General features: G+C 36.0%; 4 protein-coding genes across 7 annotated transcripts in view; 3 read left to right on the top strand and 1 right to left on the bottom strand.

Moving 5' to 3' along the window:
* Window positions 1–7,179, bottom strand: part of LOC107038828 (uncharacterized protein CG10915) — a 28,424-nt gene extending 21,245 nt beyond the window's left edge. The window contains exons 1-2 of the mRNA XM_015258127.1: window positions 6,271–7,179; window positions 2,225–2,326 (exon numbers count right to left, since the gene is read on the bottom strand). Of these exons, the coding sequence (XP_015113613.1) occupies window positions 2,225–2,326; window positions 6,271–6,486 (318 nt within the window). The 5' untranslated portion in view covers window positions 6,487–7,179. The remainder of the gene's footprint in view (window positions 1–2,224; window positions 2,327–6,270) is intronic.
* Window positions 7,180–7,314: 135 nt separating this feature from the next.
* On the top strand, window positions 7,315–13,571 carry LOC107038777 (26S proteasome non-ATPase regulatory subunit 2). The gene is made up of 2 exons (XM_015258035.1): window positions 7,315–7,511; window positions 9,252–13,571. Exons 1-2 carry the CDS (start codon window positions 7,434–7,436, stop codon window positions 11,928–11,930), a joined length of 2,757 nt encoding a protein of 918 aa, XP_015113521.1. The 5' UTR covers window positions 7,315–7,433; the 3' UTR covers window positions 11,931–13,571.
* Window positions 13,572–14,331: 760 nt separating this feature from the next.
* On the top strand, window positions 14,332–19,635 carry LOC107038820 (putative uncharacterized protein DDB_G0282133). Of its 4 annotated transcripts, none has more exons than XM_015258114.2 (5): window positions 14,332–14,574; window positions 14,706–14,921; window positions 15,023–15,181; window positions 17,807–19,368; window positions 19,443–19,635. In XM_015258114.2, the coding sequence occupies exons 2-5, from the start codon at window positions 14,712–14,714 to the stop codon at window positions 19,543–19,545; spliced, it is 2,034 nt and encodes a 677-aa protein (XP_015113600.1). In that variant the 5' UTR covers window positions 14,332–14,574; window positions 14,706–14,711; the 3' UTR covers window positions 19,546–19,635. The 4 variants fall into 4 exon arrangements, with proteins under 4 accessions (XP_015113600.1, XP_015113603.1, XP_015113599.1 ...); XM_015258113.2 differs by having other exon boundaries at window positions 14,333–14,582; XM_015258115.2 differs by having other exon boundaries at window positions 14,333–14,921; window positions 15,023–15,097; window positions 15,128–15,181.
* A 2,947-nt stretch (window positions 19,636–22,582) lies between these two features.
* On the top strand, window positions 22,583–26,192 carry LOC107038754 (dynein regulatory complex protein 10). Its single transcript, XM_015258007.2, has 5 exons — window positions 22,583–22,841; window positions 23,644–23,779; window positions 23,860–24,009; window positions 25,629–25,758; window positions 25,834–26,192. The coding sequence occupies exons 1-5, from the start codon at window positions 22,583–22,585 to the stop codon at window positions 26,047–26,049; spliced, it is 891 nt and encodes a 296-aa protein (XP_015113493.1). The 3' UTR covers window positions 26,050–26,192.
* Window positions 26,193–27,414: the final 1,222 nt, after the last annotated feature.

Below are 27,414 nucleotides of genomic sequence, written 5' to 3'. Positions count from 1 at the left end.
CAATAAATTGATGGTATGCTTCCGAATGGTTTGAGCATAATAAATTTTCTTCACTCTCGAATATTTTTCTCCATTTTTGCAGTTTATGCCTCTCCTCTCCCCCCCCCCAAACCAAACTCTTTCTAATGCCAGTTTTCTAATGCATTCTGATGGAAAAAGGAAACTTCGTGCCAAATTTCAAGTTTTTACCCCAACCTCCCCTAATACTAATAAGTAATAATTAATAATAATAGTAATTATTATTAATGATAATAATAATAATAATAATAATAATTATTGTTATTATTATGATTATTATTAGTATTATACATGTGTTAATAATTCACGAAAACCTCTTGTTTGAAATCCTGTCTAAATCGTGAGGCTGTCAAGGACTCTCTTCACCACGTGACCCAATTATTCGCGTCAAATCGTAACTCATATAAAACAATCGGAATACAGGGTATCTCAAAATGAAATTTCATCCTCATGAGTAGAGATGCGAAGGCGTCAATGACGGCCACATAACCGTCAATGCGTCGAGGCTCCAATGACCGCCGATCCGGTCACAAAAAATTTTTCCATGACGGTCATTTTGCATCTATATAGATGAAACACTTTTTTGTTCATCTATTTTTTTTTCTAATCAACTAGAACTATTGACTTTATTTACTTACTTTAGTATCTAGAACTCTTGGCTTCGTTTATTTTGTTCCAAAGATGAAAAGTGTAATCATTCTCTCATGAGTATACAAAAATATATGTAAGTACATGTTTCATAATTTTATAATTAAAAAAAACTATTGTACAGTTGTACACATACATTTCGAGTCTTCCATAAAAACCTTATAATAAACAGTAATTGATAATCAATAATAAATTGAACGAATAAACGATGCCAATTATGTAGAAATTATATGACCGTCACAAAAAGCAATATATTTATGACGGTTTATTTATTTTGCACCTATATGGTTTGGTAACGGAAATTACTATTTTACTCTTTTGACGGTCAAAAATTCTTTGCGACGGTCACAAAAAATTTGTGACCGTCATTTGCCATTAGAAAGTTCGGGACGTCACATCACCGTCACAAGACCGTCATTTTTTGCTCACATGACACAATCACAAAAATGACGGTCATTTGGCATCTCTACTCATGAGGGTAATTCGGAGGGCTTATTTGAGGACAAAAACTCTAACGACAAAGTTATTGATCAAAAAAGCGAAAATCAGCCGCAAAACAGCCTCCGATGAAAAATCTATATCTGCTCTGTCACTTGAGATTGAATTGTATATCATTTGCTTCGGAATGGATGATTTGTAATAGCTCACATTTAAGTTTCTAATTTTTGGGGTAGAGGAAATAAACATGGTCTAAAAAAAATCCGAATATGCGATGTTTAGATGGTTTCTGTGTGTAGTCTTTTTTCTTCATTTTATTTCTCGAAATTTTATAAAGGATCAATCGAATTTCATGAATTTTTTCATGAATATAGACTTTAAAAGCTCTACTCATTGACACCAATTAAAATTAATCAATCGATTTTGCATACGGATTCGAAAAAATTGACACTTCCAAAAATCGATTTTTTTCGAATCAATTGATTATTCGTCTCAACGACGCCAGAACACCTCATGATAATTAACGATTTGATCCAAAAATGTAAAATTCAAATTTAGAGCGTACAACCAAGAGACACGATGTATTAAATTTCCAACAAAATTAATGTAACTATCGCTGTAAATAATTCTGAAGGATTAATACATTCAATAAATTGACAAAAAAAATTGATTATTCACCAATTGCAATCTCTAGAAGTTCATCGGTTGAATTTGTGTTACATCACCGGTAAATTCACCTCAATCTTTCGTGTAAATTCACTAGTGCAACGAACAGTATTAAACAATTGTCAAGGACAATTATCGATGCTGAAACTCAACTCGTACTTCAACAGTTCGTTTATTTATTTTTGAACAGTCCATCTAAATTATTGTTAATGAATTGACTTGGCTGAGGCCTAAATCACCGGTATAATTAGTGAACAAATTCTCAACCTGCAATTTCCCCCTTCCTTGCCATCCTGGGAATCAACGAAAACTCAATAGATTTTTAACATCTCTCGTTGGCCCAATCGACAAATTCTCCCGCAAGCCTCTTAGTTACCTACCATCATCACCAAAACTCCTCCCCCACCCCTCAACTTTCCCCCACCGTAACAAAACTCAATTAATGTTGAATTACCTTGAGAGCAGCAATTACAATATCTCGAGCCTGCAATTCTCCCTCGAGATAACCAAGCAGTTTCAGCAAGTCCGTCTTACTCAGCTCCATCTTCGGATTACGCTGTCAACCCAAAATAATGATGAAATCGTTAGAATCGTTAGAAAAATTATTAACAAACAGTGAAATGAAATGAAACTGATGGAGCGAAATATTGACCGGCAGAGGATTTAATTTAGGGGATTTTTAGGGGTGCAAGAGTTAAACAATTATATGTACAGATGTTTTTCAAGTACGAAGAAGCTTGTACATGACTTCAAAATATTCGAAGACCCCTAGATTCACATAAATTGAATCTCCCATTGGAAAATCTTTCGCTCGGTTCGAATTCATTAAAATGAGATAAACTTAAAGTAATTTTTTTTTTTCGATCTGAAGAGAAGATTTCTTTGAAGATTTTTGAAGATCTTTGAAGATTTCGAAGGATTTCAAAAAATTTCAGAGAATTTTATAGAGCTTTCAATGGATTCCAGAAATTTTTTGAAAAATTTTATGTACTTTCAAGCGATTAGAGTAGAATTTCAATCATATGCCTTTCTCCGCAAGATTTCATGACATTCTTGAATTTCTTCACAAAGTTCCTTGTATTTTATGATACTTTCTGTTATTTCGGATATTTGAAAGAATTTCATTCGATATTTGAGAATTACTTCAGAATTACTCAACATGATGAATCATTGGAAAAATTATTCACAATCAGTGAAAAGAAATGAAGCTGGAATAAGCAGAATATTCCCCAGCAGAGGATTCAATTTAGGGGATTTTAGGGGTGCAAAGATCAAACTATAATATATAAAAATGTTTTTCAAGTGCGAAGAAGTTTGTGCATGACTTCAAAATATTTGAACACCCCTAGATCCGCAGAAATTGAATCTCCCACTGTGAAATCTTTCGCTAATTTCGGCTTCATTAAAATGAAATAAACCGAGGGTAATATTTTTTAGATTTCAAGAGATTTCAATGAATCTTGAAAATTTTTCAAAGATTTCCAAGAATTTTAGGAAATTTCATAGAGCTTCAAAGGATTTCAAAGACTTATTGCAAAATTTCATATACTTCCAAGCGATTAGAGTTAAATTTTAAGATTTCAGGTGATTAACATATCCCTTTCTACGCATATTGTGATCAATTGAAAATGAAATGATTCATGAAATTCCTGAATTTCTTCACAAATTTTCTGGAGTTTCATAAGATTTCATAGTATATCAGATATTTGAAAGAATTTTAATCAATTCTTCATCGCATTTCATGAGTGGTTACTCCCCTCTTCTGCACAAAAAAAAACTTATGAAAATGTCTCAATCTTTCTGGGGTTCAAAGATATTCATCAAAGGCTCATGGAGTTGATTTAACGTATCTCGTGATAAATCAATGTCATTCGAAGATTAATTTCCACAAAATATCACGCAATTCAAGAGATAGCTCAATATTCCAAGATATTGTCTCCTGGAGCAGATAGGTCTTTAAATGAGCCCATGAGAAAAGTGTATTTGCGTTATTCAATGAAAACCGAAAACAACAATCAAAATAGACATCCAATATTCAAATTCATAAATTAATAATTCCTAAATTCGTTCTTTATAAATTCGCAAAGGGTCCAATTTTTTTTGTAGGGCCGACAGAAATCTCTACCAAAGGAATCATGGGAATTTTCTCCAACTCTATTAGACTGTTGAAAATTTTTGTCTGAAATTTCCAATAGAGATAATCATTTCTTCGAAATTATTATCGACGACAGATCCACTGAAATTTCACGAAATTTCGTCATTGAAAATTAACAGTTTGGTAAAAGAATCAATGGAAGCTGTCAATTTGAGTTCAATAATTTCATAAAAATTAATAGAACTCATGAAAATTCAGGTAAATATGTCCTTAAATTTTCATATAATTGAATATTCAGTGTAATTTGGTATTGAACATTCAAGTTTTTACTGACAATTAGACAAAAATTAGGAATTCTCGTCGTTCTGCGGCTCAAAAGTTGAGAATTCCATTGAATGTTCAGTAGTAATACCAGAACTTCTCCAAAATTATCGGTTTCTGATAACTTCGTTGCACAGGAAAGAATGCAAAATCATGGTTCTGCAAAATTTGATACATGTTTTACCTCTCCAGGTAAGTTTGAGAAAAATAACCGATAATTTTGTAGCACTAGTGGCAAAATGAATTGTTTCGATGCCGTCTACATAAATCAATCAAAACGTGTATACACGTTCATACAAACTTTTCGAGATATTCTCGTTTTTCTGTTTTTGCATTAAAAGCCTTGTACGCGCTCTAACTTGTGCAAAAATAGAGATATCAATTTGTTTTCAGTAGATTTTTCTTGTAATCTAATATCGAAAATCATCCTGGTTCCCCTCAGTGAGATGAATTCTGCCTACCGAAATGCAGAATTTTGAGGAAACAAAAAAGCAGAGCTACTGTCAATGTTTAACCGACAAATCAAGAGTTGGAGACAGGAGTTTATACGGGAGTTTATATAGGGGTTTATTTGGTGTTTTAATAGCCGGTTTTTATATTTCACTAAAAACAGGAGTTTGTAAAGAGTTCCAGATCTTGTCACGTCACAGAATATGGTTGAATAGAATTTTGGAGTACGCACGAGGGGAACCAGGATGATTTTCGATATTAGATTACAAGAAAAATCAACTGAAAACAAATTGATATCTCTATTTTTGCACAAGTTAGAGCGCGTGCAAGGATTTTAATGCAAAAACAGAAAAACGGGAATATCTCGACAAGTTTTTCTGAACGCGTACACACGTTTTGATTGATTTATGTAGAAGGCATCGAAACAAATGTTTTGGAAAAAAATTGAAATCGGTCCACTAGTTTGTAAGATATTCACGGAAAATGATTTAAAAAGAATAGCTTTTTCTCAAAAACTACTGGACCAATCGGGCTGAAATTTTGCACAGAGTTAGACCCATTAAGGTCTATAATCTGACAAAATTTAAGATTTTCTGGAATTACTTTAGCCAGTTAATTACTCGATTTTCTAAAAGTTTAGTACAGCGAAGGTGGCGGTGGACATGTTCGCATATCGACATGTTCCATTCTGCTTCGGAATTGAAGAATTACAAGAATTTTAAAGGAATTCCCTGAAAATTCAGGAGAATTTAGCAGTAAACGTTCACTTTCATTCAAAAATTCACATAAATTCTGGAATTTCTGTCTTCCTGTGGCTAGAAACCTGGGATTTGCCTAAATTTTCAGAGAAACTTGAAATTCTATTGACTGTTACCCCTCCAATCGAATTCAAGGTCCTTTCCCAGTAAATTCAGCCAAATGTCTTCAACAGTGTACAAATATTTTTAATGATCATGCCAAAAACTTAATTTAAAATTTCCCTTCATCGAGTTGGTTAATGTGTTCCACTCCACGAAATATTCTCACGTGGAACACAAAATATTTCAGCCCAACAAATAGTTTCTCTCCTTGAAATGAACTCCCTTCCACCAATTCCCCCAAAAATCCAATGAATAAAAAACCATAAAAACGTTCAGAGTATTCTGAAATTTCCGTTTTCCTTGTATTCCAGATTTCTCTGAACATCCAGGAAATTCCTTAAAAATTCCTGAAACTTCAAGAATTGTAAAGGAATTCCCTGAAAATTCAAGGGGATTTAGCAGTAAATGTTCATTTTCATTTGAAAATTCATGTAAATTCTGGAATTTCCGTCTTCCTGCCACTAGAAAACCTACGATTTTACTCAAATTTTCAGAGCAACTTGAAATTCTATGGACTGTTACCCTTCAAATCGAATTCCATGTCGTTTCCCGGTGAATTGAGCCAAATGTTTTTAAAGAAACATCATGCTAAAAACTTAATTTCGTGAATGATGTTAAATTTCCTTTCATCGATTTGGTTAATGTGTTCCACTCCACAAAATATTCTCACGTGGAATACAAAATATTTCATCTGAACAAATACTTCCTCTCCTTGAAATGAACTCCCTTCCACCAACTCCCCCAAAAATCCAACGAATAAAAAACCATAAAAACCTTCAAAGTATTGGAGCAGCTCTTGTCAAGCGGCTCAAAGTTATTCGCTTTCTGCTGTGGCATTTGTGTTTGATTCTGTCCCTGCGTCAGTCGAAAATCTCCCCCGGAGATGGGTGGCGATGACATTAACAGTGGTGTCGGCGAAGACGTCGACGGTAGAGTGCTACCACCGGCAATCGACCCACCATCCCCAGCACTGCCTCCATGAGTTGCCATATTGTCATCAACGTCAAAAATACCGTACTTGCAATTCCGACTGGGTCCTCCAACGTCCTCCCCAGAGCTGATGTTATCCGTACGTCGTCTCTTGACGCTCAAACCACTCGGAAAAACCCGGCACGAGGGATACGCTAATCTCTTCAGCTTTCACAATTTATTTATCCATTTTCCAGAAAAAAAACCCCAGCCCCTCGCTCACTACCCTATTTTATTACAAAACTAAGTCTCTCACACTAGATACTTGAAGCTACGATCAGCTACGTGTGATACATCGAGTTGACACTGTTCAACACACTTAACACTGATGCCGCGCGTCATTCTCATTGCTATTATCATCGGTTTCACCTTCTGTCCACTTTGTCATAAGCCACACAGAGATATTCGCCTCGGGATTCGGAGGGATAATAAGAAAACCGATCAATTGTTGGGAGCTTGCGAGGGACAACCATAGGGAAACTTGTGAGCTTTACGCAGCCAACTCCAAACGAAACCAATCATTGAGATTGTGGCCCTGTACACACACGGATTAATGCACTACCACCAATTCAACCGACAGATTTTACTGCCTCTGAAGAGTTACTTCAGCCCCTCTCCGTCAATCCTTTAACGTGTGTGTGTGTGTGTGCTGGCTTTTTAAGATTTTTTTAGACTATTTTTACGGTTACACGTGAGTGTGTGAACCTGCGAACACCCCCGCCCCTTCAAGACGCACACTTGTGCAGTTCTGCTCGTACAGTGGGTCGAATGATGGAGGAGCCCGATTGGCTGGGGACCTGGGAGATTGCGGGATCGGATTGGCGGACGGAGGGCAGAGGGCGACTGGGCGCACAGTGACTCGCAAACTACGAGATATCATAACCTCAATCGCTGTGACGGGATCTCTTGTCAAGTTTCGGGGATTTTTTTGGGTATTTGGAGATCATTTGAGTATTCGGGGAGAGAAAATGCCGGAGAGCACGAAGGCTGAGGCTAAGACGTCGAAGGATGTCAAGGCTAGCAAAGAGGAGGAGAAAAATGATATGGTGAGTTGGGGTGTTGTTGGGTTTGGGTTGGGGTTAAGTCGGGGCTCTTTGCGGGCGATTGTGCCCGGGGTTTTCCGGGTTTACTCTGTTTTTATGGGGATGGGGCTGATTTTTGGGGGGTATATTTGTGGGAGGACACATTAACGAGGGGGCAAAGGTTGAGGAAATTGTCTTGATGTAGTGTTTTGGGTAATTTAGTATTTGGGTTGTTTTGGAGATGCTCAGCAGCAAGTTCTACTGTGGGATGAGCTAGCTCGAGTTGATGATTGTATTTTTATGAATATTTCTACTAATTTTTTTATGGAGATATTTTTTCTGCAGCGTGTGGGGAAAGCAACAAAAAAGGTGTCTGAAAAGAAAATTTCAGTTGCGTTGGCTGGCGAGATATTTAGTGAAAAATTACTGAGACAAATTCATCTATTTTGTTGTGCTAGTTCATCATCAATGTGTATAGAAGTAGAAATTCAAAAGAATCTCAAATCTTTGTGCCTCAATGATCACCGAAGTTGAATTATTTTTTTGATGTTTGAACATTGCAGAACTATTTCCTTTGTTATTTCATGTTTTATCAATTAATTAAATGAAGAATATTGGAATTGTTAAATTTACTTGATTGAACCATGGAAATAGGGGTGGGTGGGGTAAAACGGACACTTTTGACTTTTTTTTAAATGTTAATGAGGGGTTGAAATGTTGATGAAATTCAATAATTCTTTTTCAATACAGAAAACAATTCTTTCCCTTTGTGATGAGACTGAACTGAGCTCAATTCAGAAGCAAAGCGGTACACCGGGTTGAGTCGATTTTGACTTTGGCCAGTTTTTGACGAATATCTCGGAATTTAAAGGAGATCGAAAAATTTTTGTCATAACCTTTTTTGTAGAGCCAATTGTGGATTATAAAAAAGGTCATGAGAAAAATTTTGCTATCTCTTATAGGTTCCGAGATATTCATCAAAAACACATCGAAAGTCATAATCGACTTAAACCGGTTTACCGCTTCGCTACTGAATTGATTAATTTGATTGATTAATTGATTAATTTGTTTCTGAATTATTTTTAAAAAGTCTAAAGTGTCCATTTTACCCCACCCTCCCCTAAAAAGGAGAGATGTCTTGATGTAGTGTTTTGGGTAATTCATTATTTGGGTTGATGACGATATTTTTATGAATATTTTTTAATCTAGTGGGGGTGACGCTTTTTATGGAATTATTTTCAGAGAATGGAGAAATAGCAAAGGTGTTTGAAAAAATTAATATTGAGAAAAATGAATTTACTCGTTGTGATAGTGTATCATTGTTGTGTACAGAAAAAGTAGAAATTTTGGAGGAATCTCGAATCTTTGTGCTTCAATAATGACCGAAGTTAAATTCTATTTTTGATTTTGGATCGTCGCAAAGCTTTCTCCGTTGTTATTACGTGTTTCATCAGTTAATTAAAAGAAGAATAGGGGAAATGTTCATTTCAGTTGATTGAATTTACAAAAAACGTGATATTTACAAGAATTTATCAAGACCTTTCTTCGCAGCGAATAGCAAGATTAATAAAAAAAATATGGGAGAATGGGGCAAAATGAAACGGCCGAAAAACGACTATTTGACGCATTTCAATCAGAAAAAAAATTTTAATCAATTTTTTTTCGTCGACTTTTATTTATTCACTTTTTTTACTATCGGAAGTACTGATAACCCGGCTTTGCCAAAAAATATAAACTCAAACATTGATATATTTAATTTTGCAGTCGGAAGAGGACAAGCTCCTGCAGGAGGAGCTGGACACATTCGTGGAGCGTCTGCAGGACCCTGACAAGAAGCACCACTACCCGGCGCTGGAGGCCCTCCGCGCGAAGATCCGCGAATCAACGACCTCAATGACGAGTGTCCCAAAGCCCCTGAAGTTCATGCGCCCCCACTACGACACAATGAAGTCCATCTACGACAAGCTGACCGACAAAAAATCCCAGGAGCTCTGCGCGGACATCATCTCAGTCCTCGCGATGACGATGGGCGAGGGCAGAGAGTGCCTGAAATACCGTCTAACAGGTTCAGCCTCAGAGCTCGGCGAGTGGGGCCACGAGTACGTGCGCCACTTGTCCGGTGAGCTGGCAGCCGAGTGGGACGAGGTAAACGGTGGTGAGGACGCCGAGACCAACACCGAAAAACTGATCACCCTCGTCCAGGAGATCGTCCCCTACAACATGAAACACAACGCCGAGACTGAAGCCTGTGACCTCCTCATGGAGATCGAGAGACTGGACCTCCTGGAGCAGTACGTCGACGAGAGTGCTTACCAGAGGGTCTGCCTGTACCTCACCAGCTGCGTCCCCTACGTGGCGGACCCTGAGAACAGCACCCTCCTGAGGGCAGCCTGGAAGCTCTACAGAAAATTCAGACAGTACCCCCAAGCCCTGCGCCTGGCAATGCAGCTGAACGACCTGAACCTCGTGGGCTACATCTTCCTGAGCTGCACAGACCTCTCGATGCAGAAGCAGCTGGCCTTCATGCTGGGTCGTCAACAAATCTTCCTGGAGCTGCCAGAGTCCACAGCTGAGTACGACGACCTGGTGGAGATAATGTCCAACTCCCACTTGAACAATCACTTTTTGAACTTAGCTCGAGAGCTGGACATCATGGAGCCCAAGACCCCAGAGGACGTCTACAAATCCCACCTGGAGAATTCTCGTCCACCGTTCGGTGGGGGCCAGGTGGACTCTGCCCGTCAGAACCTGGCAGCATCCTTCGTGAATGGGTTCGTGAATGCTGCCTTTGGACACGATAAACTGTTGATAGAGGATGGAAACAAGTGGCTGTACAAGAACAAGGAGCATGGGATGTTGTCAGCGACTGCATCACTGGGGCTAGTCCTCCTGTGGGACGTCGATGGAGGTCTGACGCCCATCGATAAATACCTGTACTCGTCTGAGGACTACATCAAGTCGGGAGCACTGCTGGCTTGTGGAATAGTCAACTGTGGAGTGAGGAACGAGTGCGATCCTGCCCTGGCTTTGCTCTCAGACTACGTTCTCCACAACAGCAACACAATGAGGATTGGGGCCATTGTGGGGTTGGGGCTGGCTTATGCTGGGTCCAATCGAGAGGCGGTTCTGACGCTTCTTGCCCCAGTCTTGACTGATCCAAAATCCAACTGGGAGGTCATTGGAGTCGCTGGTTTAGCCCTGGGAATGGTGGCTGTTGGATCCTGCAATGAATTCGTCACCACTAGCATCATGCACTGCCTCATGGAGAAGTCTGAGACTGAGTTGAAGGACACTTATGCTCGTTTTCTGCCTCTAGGGCTTGCTCTGTGCTTCCTGGGAAAGCAGGAGGCTGCTGAGGCCATTATTGCTGCCCTCGAGGTGGTCCCTGAGCCCTTCAGGTCCATGTCAACTACTCTGGTGGAGGTCTGCGCCTATGCTGGGACTGGGAACGTCTTGAAGATTCAGCACCTCTTGCATATCTGTTCAGAGCACTACGAACCGAGTTCTGATAAGGACGAGAAGTCCGATCGTAATCAGAAGGACTCCAAGGAGAAGAAGGATGATAAAGATAAAGAGAAGGAGAAGGAGAAAGACAAGGATAAGAAGGACTCCAAGGAGAAGGACGATAAGGACAAGCAGAAGGAGAAGGATCTGAGTTCAAAGCAGGCAATTGCTGTTCTTGGAATTGCTCTCATCTCCATGGGAGAGGAGATTGGGGCGGAGATGGCGTACAGGACTTTCGGGCATTTGCTGAGGTACTGCGAGCCTGTCATCAGACGATCTGTCCCACTAGCCCTTGGACTGATCTCTGTTTCCAATCCTAAACCGAATATTGTGGACACTCTCTCGAAATTCTCTCATGACAGTGATCCTGAGGTGGCTCACAATGCCATCTTTGCGATGGGATTGGTCGGGGCTGGGACTAATAATGCAAGACTGGCTGCTATGCTCAGGCAATTGGCTCAGTTCCATGCAAAGGATCCTAATAATTTGTTTATGGTGAGGATTGCTCAGGGACTGACGCATTTGGGGAAAGGTACTCTCACTCTGTCGCCTTATCACAGCGATCGACAGCTTCTCAGTCCTGTTGCTCTTGCTGGTCTTCTTGCGACGTTGATTGGCTTCCTGGATGTCAAGAATATCATCCTGGGAAGGTCTCACTATCTTTTGTATACTCTTGCTTCTGCCATGCAGCCCAGGATGCTCGTCACCTTCGATGAGGAATTGAATCCTCTTCCTGTACCGGTTAGGGTTGGTATTGCTGTCGATGTCGTGGGGCAGGCTGGAAAGCCCAAGACCATCACTGGGTTCCAGACACACACGACACCTGTTCTACTTGCTTATGGAGAGAGGGCTGAACTCGCTACTGAGGAGTACATACCACTTACACCGATTATGGAGGGATTTGTTATTCTGAGAAAAAATCCGGAATTCGTTCCTTAGGTTTAGATTACAGTGATAACAGCCACTTACTTTATACTTCATTTTTAAATAAAATAAATTAATTTTTTTTCTTGAACTAAATTGCGTTTTGTAAGATGTTGAGGAGATTGGGAGGAGTTATCCTAATTTTTTTGTGGATATTCTTGAGGATATTTATGAGGATTTTTAAGGACAGGGGTTTATAAATCGAATTGCTGGATATCGATGGTGGGTTTGGAAGGGAATGTAGACAGAGAAAATTACATTGATAACAAGTTTTTTCAATTTTCATCGTTTTTAATTCAATTTCAATTCAACTGATTTATTTGCGTTTTAAACAAGTACAACCTTGTGCTGGAATACAAATAAAAATAATTAAATAGTTATAGAATTTTGCAAAACTGGTTGCCATGCTCAGGCAATTAACTCAGTTCCATGCAAAGGATCCTAACAATAAAATAACTTCCCTAGGTCGGGAAGTTGATAAATAAATTTTTTTTCGTGAATTAAATTCCGTTTTGTTAGATCATTCGGAGATTGGGAAGAGTTATCTTAATTTTTTGTGGATATTCTTGAGGATAGGTTGTTTGGCGAACAAAGTTGAAGGCGAGTGGGAGAGTGCATAAAACGACTTTCAAGATATTGAAGGTGTTTTACTGTTGACAGTTAGAATCTTCTTAATTGAGGTGGAATGTGGGTAGGGAAAATTGTATTCACAACAATTTTTCATCAATTCTCATATTCAAATAAATTCAATTCATTTGTTGCCGTTTTCAACTGATACAACTTTATTCCTGCATACAACTAAAATTCTCTAAATAATTATAGTATTTTTAAAGACAAAAAATTGTTCTTCGTTTTGAAAAGTATTTTTTTTTTCAATTCAAGATGTGAATCATGGGATAGTTGGAAAATCGGTAAATCATATTAAATCATTGTCAATTTCACGATAAAAAAGAAACATACGCCCCTTTGGTTGCGACGACGACATCATAAGAAAGATTTCATGTCATATAATCCTGATAAAAATGATCGGCGACAATTTAATCCTGCAAAATGATTCTATTCAAATTAATCCTGGGGAGCGATTTTGCTCGTTTTATGTCGACTTAAAATCATAAATTTCAACCAAGTATTCCGAATCCAGGACTGTCATTGGTTGAAATTTACGATTTTATGTCGACATAAAACGAGCGAAATCGCTCCCCAGAACAAAAAGATCCTGAATGATTTGATCCTGAGATTTTTTTAACGATTATATTGCTATCAAAAGAATCTGATGAGCCGGTAACTGAAAAGAAGAAGCTGAATAGAAAATTTGATGTTAAACTCCTGAATGTTCTTAAAAGTTGTAACAGAAATAATATCCTTAAAGTATCTCGAGGGAATCGCTTATAATATTAATTATTGAATTGTGCCCGTGTGGCTTTCAACAATTTAAGTTGTCTGAACACAATTTTTTTGATGACGTCATTAATTTTTCATGTTTGTTTTTTTATTCATTAAGTATTTGACCATACGATTCGGACAATTATTTTAATATTTCATGAGTGCATGTTTGTTATGATATTTGGGGACTTGGCAACATTTTTCACGGATTGATATCAGCACCATGTCTACATGTTTACGTTTCATAAATAAATGGTTGTAATTTGTTGAGTATTTTACGGCGCATTGTTTTCCCCATTTTTCCGATTTTTTAGCGTAAAATTTTGTGACTAAGTTTCCCAGAAAACAATTTTTGCCAGTGCCATTTACAATTTAACAGGACATCGACATCAATGTATCGACAAATTGTCGACATACTGTTTGCTGGGTTTTTGCTCTAGGATTTTTTTTCAGGATTTTTTGACTAGGACTAATTTGTTCAGGATTAATTTTCGAGGATTAAATGATATGGAATCCATAAAAAATAATAAAAATGCTATCCATTCATTCATTCATTCATGTACAGAATCAATTACCGCACTGATAAATAAAAAAGTCAATAACGTCAGTACAAACTAGTGATTCAAAAGAGAGTAGTTGACACTTAAACAGAAAGAGAAATACTTCAGCAGTAAACAAACTTATTGAAAGAAAAAGAGATAATTGTACTATTAGGGGAGGTTGGGGTAAAATGGACACTTTTGACTTTTTTTTAAATGTTAATGACGGGTTGAAATGTTGATAAAATTTAATTTTTCCTTCATTGCAAAGAACAATTCTTTCCCTTTGTGATGAGCCTAAACTGAGCTCAATTGATCAATTTGTTTCTGAGTTATGAGTAATTAAAACAAAAGTCTAAAGTGTCCATTTTACCCCACTCGCCCCTATGGATTATCCACTTGCTCTTCGCCTCTATTCAAGCGTTGACAGCAGTCCCACGTGATGTTTACGACACGTTCCATTTCCAATGGTGCGCAAACAGCTGACATTAGCGACAGCAAGTCCGTTTCCACTCGATTCACAACTCCAAATAGACTTACCCCCAAAATGTGTGTAAATTTCAACTTCTTTGTTTGTTGTCAATTTTCGTACATCTACGTGAGATGACTGGCGCAACCAGTGGACACGGGCTCATCGAAATTCCCAAATAGTTGTAAAAATAATTCATGTTCCTTCCGCATTTATTGCGTACCACGAGTGCTCCATTAATGTGAAGGCATTGAATTTTGGTTCTTCGGTGAGTTGGTGAGTGCTGTTGCGGTTGGGATTTAGTGTCAGTGCATTAGAAAGTCAAATCCCTGCGTTTACGTGGGCCAATGCAAGGGGAAAAGGGTTGAAGATAAAATCAGTCTTGATAATTATTTTTAGTTTTAAATGGAAGACGCAAAAAGTGAAAAATCGGTGACAATGGAGGAGCAGGTGCCCCAGGACTCGTCTTCGTGGGGCGAGTGGACCATAATTCATGATGACAGGGATAAAAATATTGAAAATGCGGTTCCAGACGTTACGGAAGTGAAACCGAAGGAAATTGATGAGGATAATGACAAAGAGGAAGAGTGTCACGTCGTCGAGGAAGCACGTGAGGTATTTAAAATTGGTTAATATATTTTTGGAAGAGCACGACCTTGGGAAAAGCATTTAAAACAACTCATGGAGTTTATTTTGTTTTTTTATTATTTTTTCAGGTGATTGAGGAGATTGATCCATCCACTTTTGCCTCTTCTGTTGTACCTGTACGTCCACGTGAAGAACATTCTGATGGAATTTCTGTTATCACTGAGAGGGATGAGGCGAGGGAAGAGATTTCGAAAATTGTTGAGCCTGTTGAACAAACAATCCCACGGGTGCAGTATTGCTTTGTGAATTCTCGTGGTGTGAATGAACTGCTGAATTAGGGGAGAGTGGGGTAAAATGGACACTTTAGATTTTTTTCAAATGTTCATGACGTCACGGACGAAAAAAGTTAATAGAAAAACCTATCGAATTCGTTAGAAAATTCTATTGAATTTCTATTGAACTGTTCTATTAGTTTTTGGCCGAAATGTTCAATAGAAAATATTCAGTTGGAAAAGTCAATAGAATTCAATTTTTCTATATAACTTATTCTAGTGAGATATTTTCTATAGAATTTCCTCGGCTGAAATTTTCTAAGTTTTTTCGTTTCATTTTCTTGATGAGAAGAAAATAAAAATAGAATGAAAAAAACTTTGAAAATTTGAGTCGAGCAAATTCTATAGAAAATATATGAAAAGAATAAGTTATACAGAAAAATCGAATTCTGTTGACTTTTTCTATTGAATGTTTTCTATTGAACATGTCAACAGAATCAGCCAAAAACTAATAGAAAGTTTAATAGAAATTGAATAGAATTTTCTAATGAATTCAATAGGTTTTTCTATTAAATTTTTTTGTGCGTGGTATGTTTTAGTTGAAAGTACAATTGTTCTCCTTTGAGAGATTTTTAATTTATAAATCTCGTTCTGAGTTATGGATATTTCTAAAAAAGTCAGAAGTGTCCATTTTACCCCGCCCTCCCCTAAATCGTAAGAAAATGACAAGTAAGAATTCATAATGTAGGGTGTAGGGAGTAAGCTAAAATAGATTATCCTGAATCATCTGTTTATTGACCGAATGACGTGATTGAGATGAATCAGGTCTCATTTGAAAGCGTGAGAAAAATTTCTTCAAAATGGTAAAAAAAAATGTCGAATTGCACTCGACGGATTTTGAGTTATTGATATAATTGAAAACGTTTTTTTACGATTCTCTTGCCTATGGTGAACGTAATTGAAGGGAGAGATGAAGAGAGAGTGAACGTATTTACGATTTTTTTTGTCAAATTGGAAGGAAGGGTTGATAATGATTTGTTAAGATAAGAAACAATGAAACGTCTCCCATTTTTTCTTAGATCCTGGGATTCTAGCGAAATTTGCAGAAAGATTCGAACAAAGATAGTGGAGTGGTGAAATTTAATTGTCCATTTATCTCAGAAACAAATGGATTTTTAAAAAATTATTAAAAAACCTATTTTGTCGAGACCTACATTCCTGACGAAAATTGGCTTGTGACATTTTCTGCAAAATCCAGTAGCTCCAGAGATAATCCAAGAATTCAGTAGGGAAGTGGTAAAACGATTTAAGTCGACTTAGCTCCCAATTGAGTTTTTGAGGAATATTTCCGAATCTAACGGAGATAACGAAATTTTCGTAATTACATTTGTTGTAACTCTCAATCGGCTCTACAAAAAAGGTTATAACAACAATTTCGCTATCTTCCTCAGATTCCGAGATATTCGTTGAAAACTGGTCAATAGTCAAAATTGACTTGTCTCGTTTTATCACTTCGCTACTGAATTGTTCGAACGAAATTTTATAGTAGAGTGGAGGACCATGAGCTGCCAATTTGGACATTTCTGTTGATTGTTCTTCTATTCGCGATGCGAGTAGTTTGGTGAAAAAAATTCAAAAGACCTTATTCATTAGAAATTTAATCCTCTACAAGAAAAGTCTGCTGACATGACATGAAGAATTAAATTTCCAACAAAGACTATCTTCTAATATTTCATAGCAAATCGGTGAACCATGAGCTACCAATTAGGAAATTCCTATTAATCGTTCCTTCATTTTCGGAGTGAGCAGTTTAGCGAAAAAATATCCAAAAACTTTTTTCATAGGGAATTCAATTCTATATAAAAAAAGGTCCTTCGGCATGACCTCGTAAACCCAAACACTCCGGAGATATTTTTTTATTTTGTAAAACATTTTTGTTGATTATCCTTCATCTTGGAGATGAGTGATTTTAAAGGAAAATCTCAAGACACCAATTTACAAAAAAAAAGAAAAAAAAATTATTTTGCGTCTTATAATGCGAAAACAAAACTTTCAAATCTCAAAACAAATTGTGTGAAAACTCCAATTTCGTTCTTCGTAAAGGCTTATTCTAACACCTCTGAGATCTCAAAAGAACAGTTGACATATTTTCTCCCAGAATCCCTCGCTATCAAAATCTTCCAATATCCCATAAAACGTGAAAAATTGGCGTTCTGTTCAGTTCTGTTAAGCCTCACACTCTATCCCTAATTCGATGGACTCCCCCTTCCCCCGTAGCTGCGAAATTATTTTTAGAATATTAGATATAATAGGTTTTAGCAGAATAAAATCTACCGTTCTGACTCGACTCGGATTTCTCAATCTGAGGTAATTTTCTAACAACGTAAAAAATTAAATATAAACCCTCGAAACTCTTGAATCCTGACAGAATCCATTTCAACAGCTTAGTAATAGAGTCACGTATCTACCAAAATTTCAAAAATCCTGAAAATTTGTGTGAAAAAACGTATCTCCATTTAAATTAAGATGTGTATATACCAGAGTATTTTTAACACTTTTAGCATATAAAAATCAATTCGGAACAAAGAAACGAATCCGATTTCTTCGCATTTCTAAGAAACTGTCGATTTCTTTGTTCAGTTCGGACTGCACGCGAACTTCATCGCAGCGTGTTGCCTGGCGGCTGCTATTGGTTTTGGCATTGGCTGCGTCGTTGGCACCGGAAAGACTCAACTTCCATCACCCAACATTCAAGTGTCACCAAAACCGTCTTTCCGACGAGTCGAGGATTCAAATACTGACGTCTCAGGGGAGACGTCCATCACCGTTGAGTCCGAGCCATTTGATCCACCGCTACATGCCCCAAATATCCCCGAAGAGTCCATGAGACATGACCACTTGACTAAAATGAACGACCAGAATCTCCGCATTCGAAAACTGGAGCAGATACCCACGTTCAAGAACTCCCTCCAGAAGCTGAAACTATCCCTGGAAACGTTGTGCTCGTTGATAGACAAAAATCAGAGAATCAACTACGAAAACATCTGCAGCAGAAATTCAAAAATCTTCGAAGTAATTGAGTTGAAAGAGACAGTGGAGTACATTGTCAACGAATTCGGCTACACGGAAGATGCCTCGATAAAGAAGTTCATCGAGGGCATAGACTCGAAGATCGAGACGATGATGACATCATTCCTGGATCGTTTGTCGAAGATCGTGGAGAAGATGCGAGGGAAGCTCTACCAGAGGATTTGCCTGATCAGAAATACGTACGACAAGGGGGCAAAGATCCAAGAAATTCTGGGCCAGAGATCAATATCCCTCGAGAACTGCAACTACTCGCCCCCCAAAGTCCCAAATTCAGAGAAAAAGAGGAGAGTGAGTAAAAGAGAGGAGCGAGGAATTGATTCGATTTCTGAAGAAACGAGCGAAGTGGAGTCTTCGGAGATGGGAGAGAGCAGCGAACTCCCTGAGAGCCACAAAAATAAGCGGAAGAACCAGAAGTCTGAGGAATTTCGAAAGAAGAAACAGTATGTTTCCAACAAAGAAGGTTCAGGCGATAATTCAAACGAGAAAAGTGATTTCAGGAAGTTGAAATCGAATCATCGGGAGTCGAATGAGGATTCAGACGAGCAAAAGGAGTTTAAGAAGTTTAAATTGAATTATCAGGAGTCGAATGAGAATTCTAACGAGCGAAAGGATTTTAAGAAATTTAAATCGAATCATCGGGAGTCGAATGAGGATTCAGACGAGCAAAAAGAGTTTAAGAAATTTAAATCGAATTATCAAGGTTCGAATGAGGATTCAAACGAACAAAAGGATTTTGATTCATCAGAACGAATGAAGAATCAAGGAAAGAATCATTCAAAGTCGAAGAAGAAGTATAACAAACAATCGAAGGAATCTAGTGAAAATTTCTCTGAGGACAGTGATTTGACTTCTTCGGACGACCAAAAGGAGAATAAAAATGGAAATAGGAATGATTTCAAGCCCTTGAAAAAGTACGGAACCCCCAAGGGAGAGCCGAAAGAGAACTTTGTGGAGAAGAAGCACAGAAATAACTACCAATCTTTCAATGAAAATGATAACAGAGGGCAGAATGAGAATGTTTGTTACTCGAAGAAATGTTCGAAACCTCACGACACTGACGAGAAAAATGATCGAAAGGGGAATGGAAAGAATGGACAGTGGCAATTCGAAAGGTATCTAAATAAACCAAAACTATGGATCAGTTCTTAATGGGAAGAGTTTATTTTTTTCGTTTTTTTACTGATAGGGCCCAAGGCAGAAGGAAATATCGTTTTGACGAGGAAGACAAGTACGGTGTGTGGTATGACGACCGAGCGAAGGGTCGAGAACGCGCAAGACTTGGTTTCTAACGAGTATCACATCCCAAAAAAATATTTGTTTCGAATTTTCAAAGGTGTTGAAATAAGATTTTTTGAAAAACTTCATTTGAATTTTTCGAATAACTTAATTCAAGATTTCGAAAAATTCAAACAAAATTTTGCATGTTTAAATAGAGGATTTTCAAAAAATCTTAATCTGGATCCTGAAAGTTTTAAATTGGAAATTTAAGAGCTCTTAAGTTGAGATTTTCGAAAGTTTCAATTTGAAGTTGAAACGTTTTTAAAAGTCTCAACTTGTAAATTAAAAAAATTAATTTCTCCACCTGAGAGTCTCAACTTTAGATTTTTAAATTCTAACTTAAGATGAGAAATCTCAAAATGAATGTTTTTTGGGTGTATGTCTTTTTTATAACTACGTGTATTCCTGGAGTTTTCTGAAATGTGGGTGGAAAGTATTTTTTTCTCTGATACTTTTGATTGTGGAGATCAGATCTATGTACTTTAGGGAGTGGTAAGGTGTTTAAGGGCTTGATTTTTACCAAATTGAATGGCTGTACTGTCGACAATAGCGACGAGTGATATTGATTAATTGAAATAAAGATATGGTATGTGTTAGTTATGAGGTTGTTATTTGTGATTTATTTGAAGGTGAAGTTGTAGAATGAGATTGAATGAATTTGTAAAAACAATTTGCAGTGAAATCATCTTGAATTCAGGAAAAAATGGTAGTTTTGGGAAATTTTGGGAGAGAAACAAGTCGAGGATAAGGGCCCAGTCTCGAAAGCACTCGATAAAAAGACGATGTGTGACTTTTTAGAACAAAATATTTTTAGATGATTTGCTCTACACCAGGATGCATTGAATCGATCGACACAAAATTTTATACACAAGTGTGACTTAATGATACTAATTAGTAGCCAGAATCTCAGATGTTTATTCCGAGTTTTACGCGTATTATGGAACGCCACATTAACTCTCAATTGAAAAAATTAGAAAAACACCAATATCTCGAAAACTTTGTATGAACGGATATTCACATTTTGATTGATCTTGATAGGGCGCGCCAAGACGAGTATTTTGAAAGACAAATAAAATTAATCAGACCAGTAGTTGGGGAGATATTGAACAAAACATTTTTTCACAAAAAGATGAATATCTTCTAAACCACTTGTCCGATTTCGCCTACCCACAATCCCATCCTGTAATGTTATAAAAGCTACAATCTCACCAAATTTCAACATCCTATCTAAATTTTTTCGGGAGTTATCGTGCGCCGAACGATTCACTCATAAAAACGAAAAATGCCGATTATTATCAAAGTGACCCTAGTTGAATAGCAATATTGTGATTTGATTTGATAAATATTATCACAGGGAATATTTTGACGTCGAAAAAATTCAATTTAGTCACGTAGTTTTCCAGATATTGTGGAAAAAAGATTTTTGAGAAATTGCTGTATCTCGAAAACTACTCCATCGATTGAGCTGAATTTGCGTCTAGACGTGCTCCAAAGTAATATCAATTATGTGACGAAACTTCAGATTTTTAGCTTCAACTTTAGTCCTTTTTCTGTGAAGATTTATAAAAAATTTCCTAAGAATTCGCACACACATCCAAACGTACATACATACATTTTCGAAAAACATCACATCTTAACGTTTCATGGCACTCTACGTCATTTCCATGCAAAATTAGAAGATCGTCAAAATCAACGATTACAACACGTATGAAAAAATTCAATAGAAAGCCTAGCGAATTCGCTAGAAAATTCTATTTGAATTATTATTATCACTATTTCATTTATTGAGAAAGATCAGCTATGCTGGTATACATCTCATTCCAGTATGAGTAACTGCAAGTGTTGGTAGAGAATAGTGCACAGTAGTTGATAGAAAAATAATAGTTAGCAGATAACAAGAAGAAAAGCATACAGAATATAGCATCATTTAGCTTAAACTCATAACAAAGTACAAAGTAAGAGAAAATAGCCTCATTTAGCCTAAACACTTGGCCTGAAACAATCCGCTGATGGGAACGGTCCTAGAACTCGGTACAGACCAACTATGATAAATCAAAATCAAAATCAAAAGTCCAAAAATAGTGCAGACGAAAACTATGCTATCAGCAGCAGGATTCTTTAGCCCGGGTTAGAGAATTCTTTTTTTTACCGTTCTTTTACATCGTTTCGACCCGGTTAGGGTATACCGCGATGATGATCAAACGACTTTAACTGGTTAGATCGCACCATTCTACCCGGCCGGGATTTGAACTCGGAACCTTTCGCATGTGAGACAACGAACTTACCCACTGCGCCAAGCCACCGGGCTATTTGAGAATTCTATAGAAATTCTATGGGGTTCCTATAGAATTTTTATTGGAATTCTATTCGTTTCTTGCGCTGATTCTATTGGATATTCGATAAGAAAAAGTCAAAACATTTCGAATTTCCGTTTGAATTTTTCTCTTGACATTTTTTCATAAGAATGCTTGAACATCAATTTTCTAAGTTTTTTCCACTCGGATTCTGTAATGCAAAACAAAGCAAAATCCGGCCGAAAAAAATTAGAAAAATTCCAATAATTCTAATAGAAAAAATCTCAAGAGAAAAATTCTAGCAGAACTTCAAAATATATTGACTTTTTCCTATCAAATGTGCAATAGAATCAGCGCAAAAAATTAGTAGAACTTTTCAATAGAATTCCAATAGAAATCCTATAGAAATGGAATTCCCCATAGAATTCCTATAGAATTCCGATAAAATTTTTGAATGAATTCGCTCCGTTATCTATTCTATTTTTTCATGCGTGAAAGCTTCCATTCGGAAGCGAAAATCAATTCATTACTGAAATAATTAGACAGAATGTCGAAAATAAACTTGTTCTCCTAGATTTCAGCACTTCACTATTAAATCCTTCTCTTCATTCTATAAATTTTCATACTAGAAAGGCAATTTCAAAGGATAAATTGGCTTATAATTCTGCATCCGCATTACATATTCCAGTATTATTCGATGTTTGGATTATTGGGAGATACTTTCATTTGTTTAAATGTCAAAATCACGTTTTAAATGGGAGAAATTTCTGAAAAAATCGTCGAAACAATCGTCTCAAATATCGAGAATGTGCTTGAGAGTCTACTTACGGCTATAAAAGAGTTACCAAAACAGAAGAAATCGGATAGGACGTGGATTTTCTTGAGACACTTGATGTATTTAGTTGAACACGTGCAGTTCAGGTTGAGGACTACCCCAGTTGAAGAGAAGACAAGGAGAGATTTCTATTGGAAACTTTGGCACGAGAATAGGGAAACACGAGAAAAATTGACGGGTAATCACAGGTTTTTATGTGGGGGGGGGGAGATTAAATGGACACTTTTGATTATTTAAAAAATATTTATAACTCAGAAACAGATTTATCAGTTTAGACTCATCAGTTTAGACTCAAAGAGAAAGAATTGTTTCTTGACAAAAAAATATTCCATTCCATCAATAATTCAACCCGTCATTAACATTAAAAAAATCACAAGTGTCCATTTTACCCCAACTCTTCTCTAATTGACATCACTCAGAGAAAAAAATAATGAAACCATTGAAAGAAATGGAAAAGTAACGGTTAGAGAATTCCACAAAAATCTCAGAAATGATTAAATTAATTTGAATTTGTCGAAAAACAGTTCTTTAGAAGTAAATTCAAAATAATTGATATTGTAGTGATTATTTTGCGAATAATGTTTAATATTTATTTTGTGAATAATTATTGACATAATTATTTACACTAACATAATTATTTTAACTAAACGAATTATTAAATGAGGAAAAAAATGCTGCAAAAATCTTGAAACTACTCAAACTGATGAAAGTATACCATCTAATATAATAAATTATTAACCAAAACCAAAAGTAAACGAAATGTACCAATTTTTTTACCAAAGTCGCTAAGAACCTCGTCGTTTACGCGACTTTAAATAAATAAATAAATAAAACAACATATTTCCAAAATAATTATTTTAATAGTTATTCGTTTGTTGTAAATAATTATTTAATAATTATTTTGTGAACAATAATTTATTATCATTTGGCGAATATTATTCGCAAAATAATCACTGCAGTATTAATTTTTTCTCATTCAGTACTGACAGCTGCCATTGAGGAGCAAAGACATCTCAATCAAGAAATTATCGAAAGAATTCATAGCAATTATTTACGAAACTGTCAATTAGTATCGCGAATAGGGGACAAATTCTTGGAAGATGCTGTGACTATTAGGTACATTCAAACATTATTCTCCTAACTTCAAAAATCCCTTTATTGTATAAAAATCACTTCTCTATTATTACTACGTACAGACTAAAGTTCGAGCGTATGCAACTTAACGAATATAAACAATCTGAGGATCGCAAAAATGATTTGAGGGAGATTTGTGGAATTTCCAGGAATAAATTCCAGATTTTTCAGTTTAGCCTTCGAAAGTTGGAGCAAGAGATCTTTCAGAAAAGGTAGGGAGCAATTTCGGAATTATTTATTACATTCCTTATTGAATTATCTCAATAGTGAGCAATTGCAGGGAGAAAATATCAAGAGATCTTCTCTAGGGGAGATCTCTAGACAATTTTGCCTAGATTCGTTCTGTCTCAAGACAAATTTAATTCGAATTTTGTGTTTTTTAACGTCGACATAGCATTTTCATAAAAAAATTATCTATTACACCCAATGAAGTCCCTTCATTTTTTTATCTATTCAATGTTTTGCACCAAGACTTTGTCCACAGAAATTGTAATTTTTGCATTCTAGTTACTCGATATACATGCACTGAGAAAAAATGTTCACTATCTGAAACATACTTGAGACAAGTAATTTTTCTTCGATCGCTTAATTCTTCCAGGGATCTCAATTCACGTGGCCCGAGAAAGGTCGCGTCCTTTCAAATATTTTTGTACTCAAGTATGATTTTGTCGCACATGAACTCATTCAAAGCGGATAGACGAATTGTCAATCTTCAAGTATTTATTGTTGTTAACTTTACTGTGTATTTTTTGATAGAAAATATTCAATAGAAACTACTTAAGGCCCGGGTGGATTATCTATCGAACGTAATCTTGATTGTTTCTTTCATTTTGATAATCTGAAATGATCTCCAATTGCTATTCAGTTTTATATAGCCCTGGAGTCTCCATAAATTGTGATTGTACAATCAAAAAAACGTTGGAAAAAAGCTGAACATTCTCAAAGAGCGTTTTTGAATAATATTGGGAAATAAACCCAATGGGGAGGAAATTGCAAATTAATAATTTGATGTGTCTAATGGCTGTTAGGTCGTTTTTTGTCACAGTAGTCGATGGCTGTCAGATCGTTAGTTAATGATAAATTATCCATTCACTATTTCCTCTCTATCGGTATTATTTCTTAATCTTCATTAAAAACGCTCTCTAAAAATGTTCAGTTTTTTTTCTACATTTTTTGATTGTACAATCATAATTTTTAGGGACTCCTGCGTGATGTACAATCTAATGGAAAGGGTGATATATTTTGCATTATGAAGATGGAAAAACAATAGAAGAGCCTCAATAGAAAAATCAGTAGAATTCCATCTTTCTACAACTTTCTCTGTTGAAAAATTTTCTATAGGAATCTTTCGATATGAATTTTCTAAATATTTTTCACTCAATTTTTCTTTTCTTTTCATTTGAAAAATCAAGAAAATCGAGAAAAAGTTGAACTGAGGATTTTCTACAGAAAATATCTTTAAAAAATAAGTTGTAGTACAGAAAAATCAAATTCTATTTATTTTATATACCGAATATTTTCCATTGAACATTTTTATTGGAAAAAATTACGCGAAGATCCGCTACAGAATTTTCCAATAAAATTGGCCAGAAACCGATGGAAAGTTCTAGAAAAATACAATAGAATATCCTAGCGAATTCGCTGGGTTTTTCTATGAAATTTCGTGATCTGCCAAAAATTGTGGGCACCATTGTGCGAAATAGATCATTTTGTTCGGAAAATCGAAAATACTGTGTCAGTATTAAAATATGCCTAGATATTAAATAATACAAAAAAATATCAATAACTTTCTTCGTTAATTAATAATTAACAATTATTAATTAATTATTAGGTCGAAAATGTCCGCAAAATTTCTGTCACTATTGAATCGATACGACACAGAAATTGGGGAGAGAAAAAAAACCGTTTCTGATCTCGAGTCCGTCCTGAATGATCTCACGAAGAAGATTCATCAATTAGAAGTAATAAAATTTCTAAAAAATCATAGATCATTTCAATTATCCCATTCTGACCAATTTTACAAATTTACTCAACAGGAGAATATGGAGGAACAATCCTGTCTATACGACTCTTGTTTCAACGAACAAGAGGAATCGAAATTGGCAGAAATAAGATCAAAGCTCGAAGTGATCTCAAGAACTATTGCAGCAAAGAAGATACAACGCTGGTGGCGGAGTATCCTCCCTTCTCTTCGAACTAGAAAGAAGAAGAAATCTAAGAAATCTAAAAAGAAGGGAAAACGAAAGAAATAATTCAGTAGTAAAAAAATCAAAACAGCAGTTAATTCCGAATAAAAGATAGTTTTAGTTGAATTATTATTTCAATAGCCATTATTGACATTATGAAACCTCTTTTCTCTCCAAGCCATTTCCAAAAATGCACTGAGAATGAAGATGACCCTGATGAGGAGTGGATTTACTACTCAAAATATTAAGTAGAAATCCATGTATTCTGGATTAAAGGCCCGGGTGTACTATCTTTCGAACGTTATCTCGATGTCTTTTTTTCATCTTTAGTCTTCTGAACTTGTCAATTAAGTCCTGTATCATGTAGAAGTTTCGAAAAATTATGAATGAATAATCAAAAAACAGTAGAAAAAATTCTCAATTTTTTCAAAGAGCAGTTTTAATTTATATTCGGAATAAGTTGGATAACAAGAAATTGAAAAATGTATCTGATTTACGGTGACAAATGGCGGCCTGTCACCCAATATCATGCAGGGGGAAGACTGATTTCGTAAATCTTTTCCCACACTGCACAGAGACATTTATTACGGAAAAGGCTCTTTGAAAAAAGTTGTAATATTTTGGAGAATTTTTTAATCACACTTTTATCACATAAAAATGGCAGATGACTACATACCACTGTTTTGAAAATTGAGATACCTAGCTGTCACTTCCTATGAGGACTTTAGTGTTTTGTTATCCACCATGGAAAATGCCAGCTAATAGATAATTTACCACAGCGAATCAGATATTTGTAATTTCCACTTTTTTCAACTCATTCTGAATCTCAATTAAAAACGCTCTTTGAAAAAGTTCAGAATTTTTTCCATTTTTTTTATCATTCTATCATAATTTTTGGGAATTTCTACATGATGTACCACTCAATTGACAATTTTGGATTACGAAAGATGAAAAAAATCCAGATAACATTCGAAAGATAGTACACCCGGGCCTTAAATTGAAAATTGTAATTATTAATCACAAAAATGACCTGAAGAGGACGGAGATTTGATAGTGTGTAAGATAGTGTTTATTGTGAAACATTTCTGAATCGAAACTCTGAATATTTCACGTATGAAAAAATTTAATTGAATAATCTAGTGTATTCTCGACGAATTCTATTATAATTTTATTGAAAAATTCTATTTGCTTTTGCTCCAATTCTATAAAAAATTATGCAACTTCCCCGTGCGTTTTTAAATGGATATATGTTTATACAAAAAAGTCTATAGATGTTGATTTCTCTGTAACTTATTCTGTTGGGATTTTTTCTGTAAGAATTCTTGGACATGATTTTTTAGAAAAAAAATTTTCTTGGATTTTGTTATGAGAAAAAAATAAAAATACAATAGAAAAAACTTGGAAAATTTGCGTCTAAGTGTTTCTACAGAA

Source organism: Diachasma alloeum, unplaced genomic scaffold, assembly GCF_001412515.2.
Source record: "Diachasma alloeum isolate Michigan unplaced genomic scaffold, Dall2.0 Dall_scaffold_00288, whole genome shotgun sequence".
Lineage (NCBI taxonomy): Eukaryota > Metazoa > Arthropoda > Insecta > Hymenoptera > Braconidae > Diachasma > Diachasma alloeum.
This window is presented reverse-complemented; position numbering and strand designations above follow the sequence as displayed.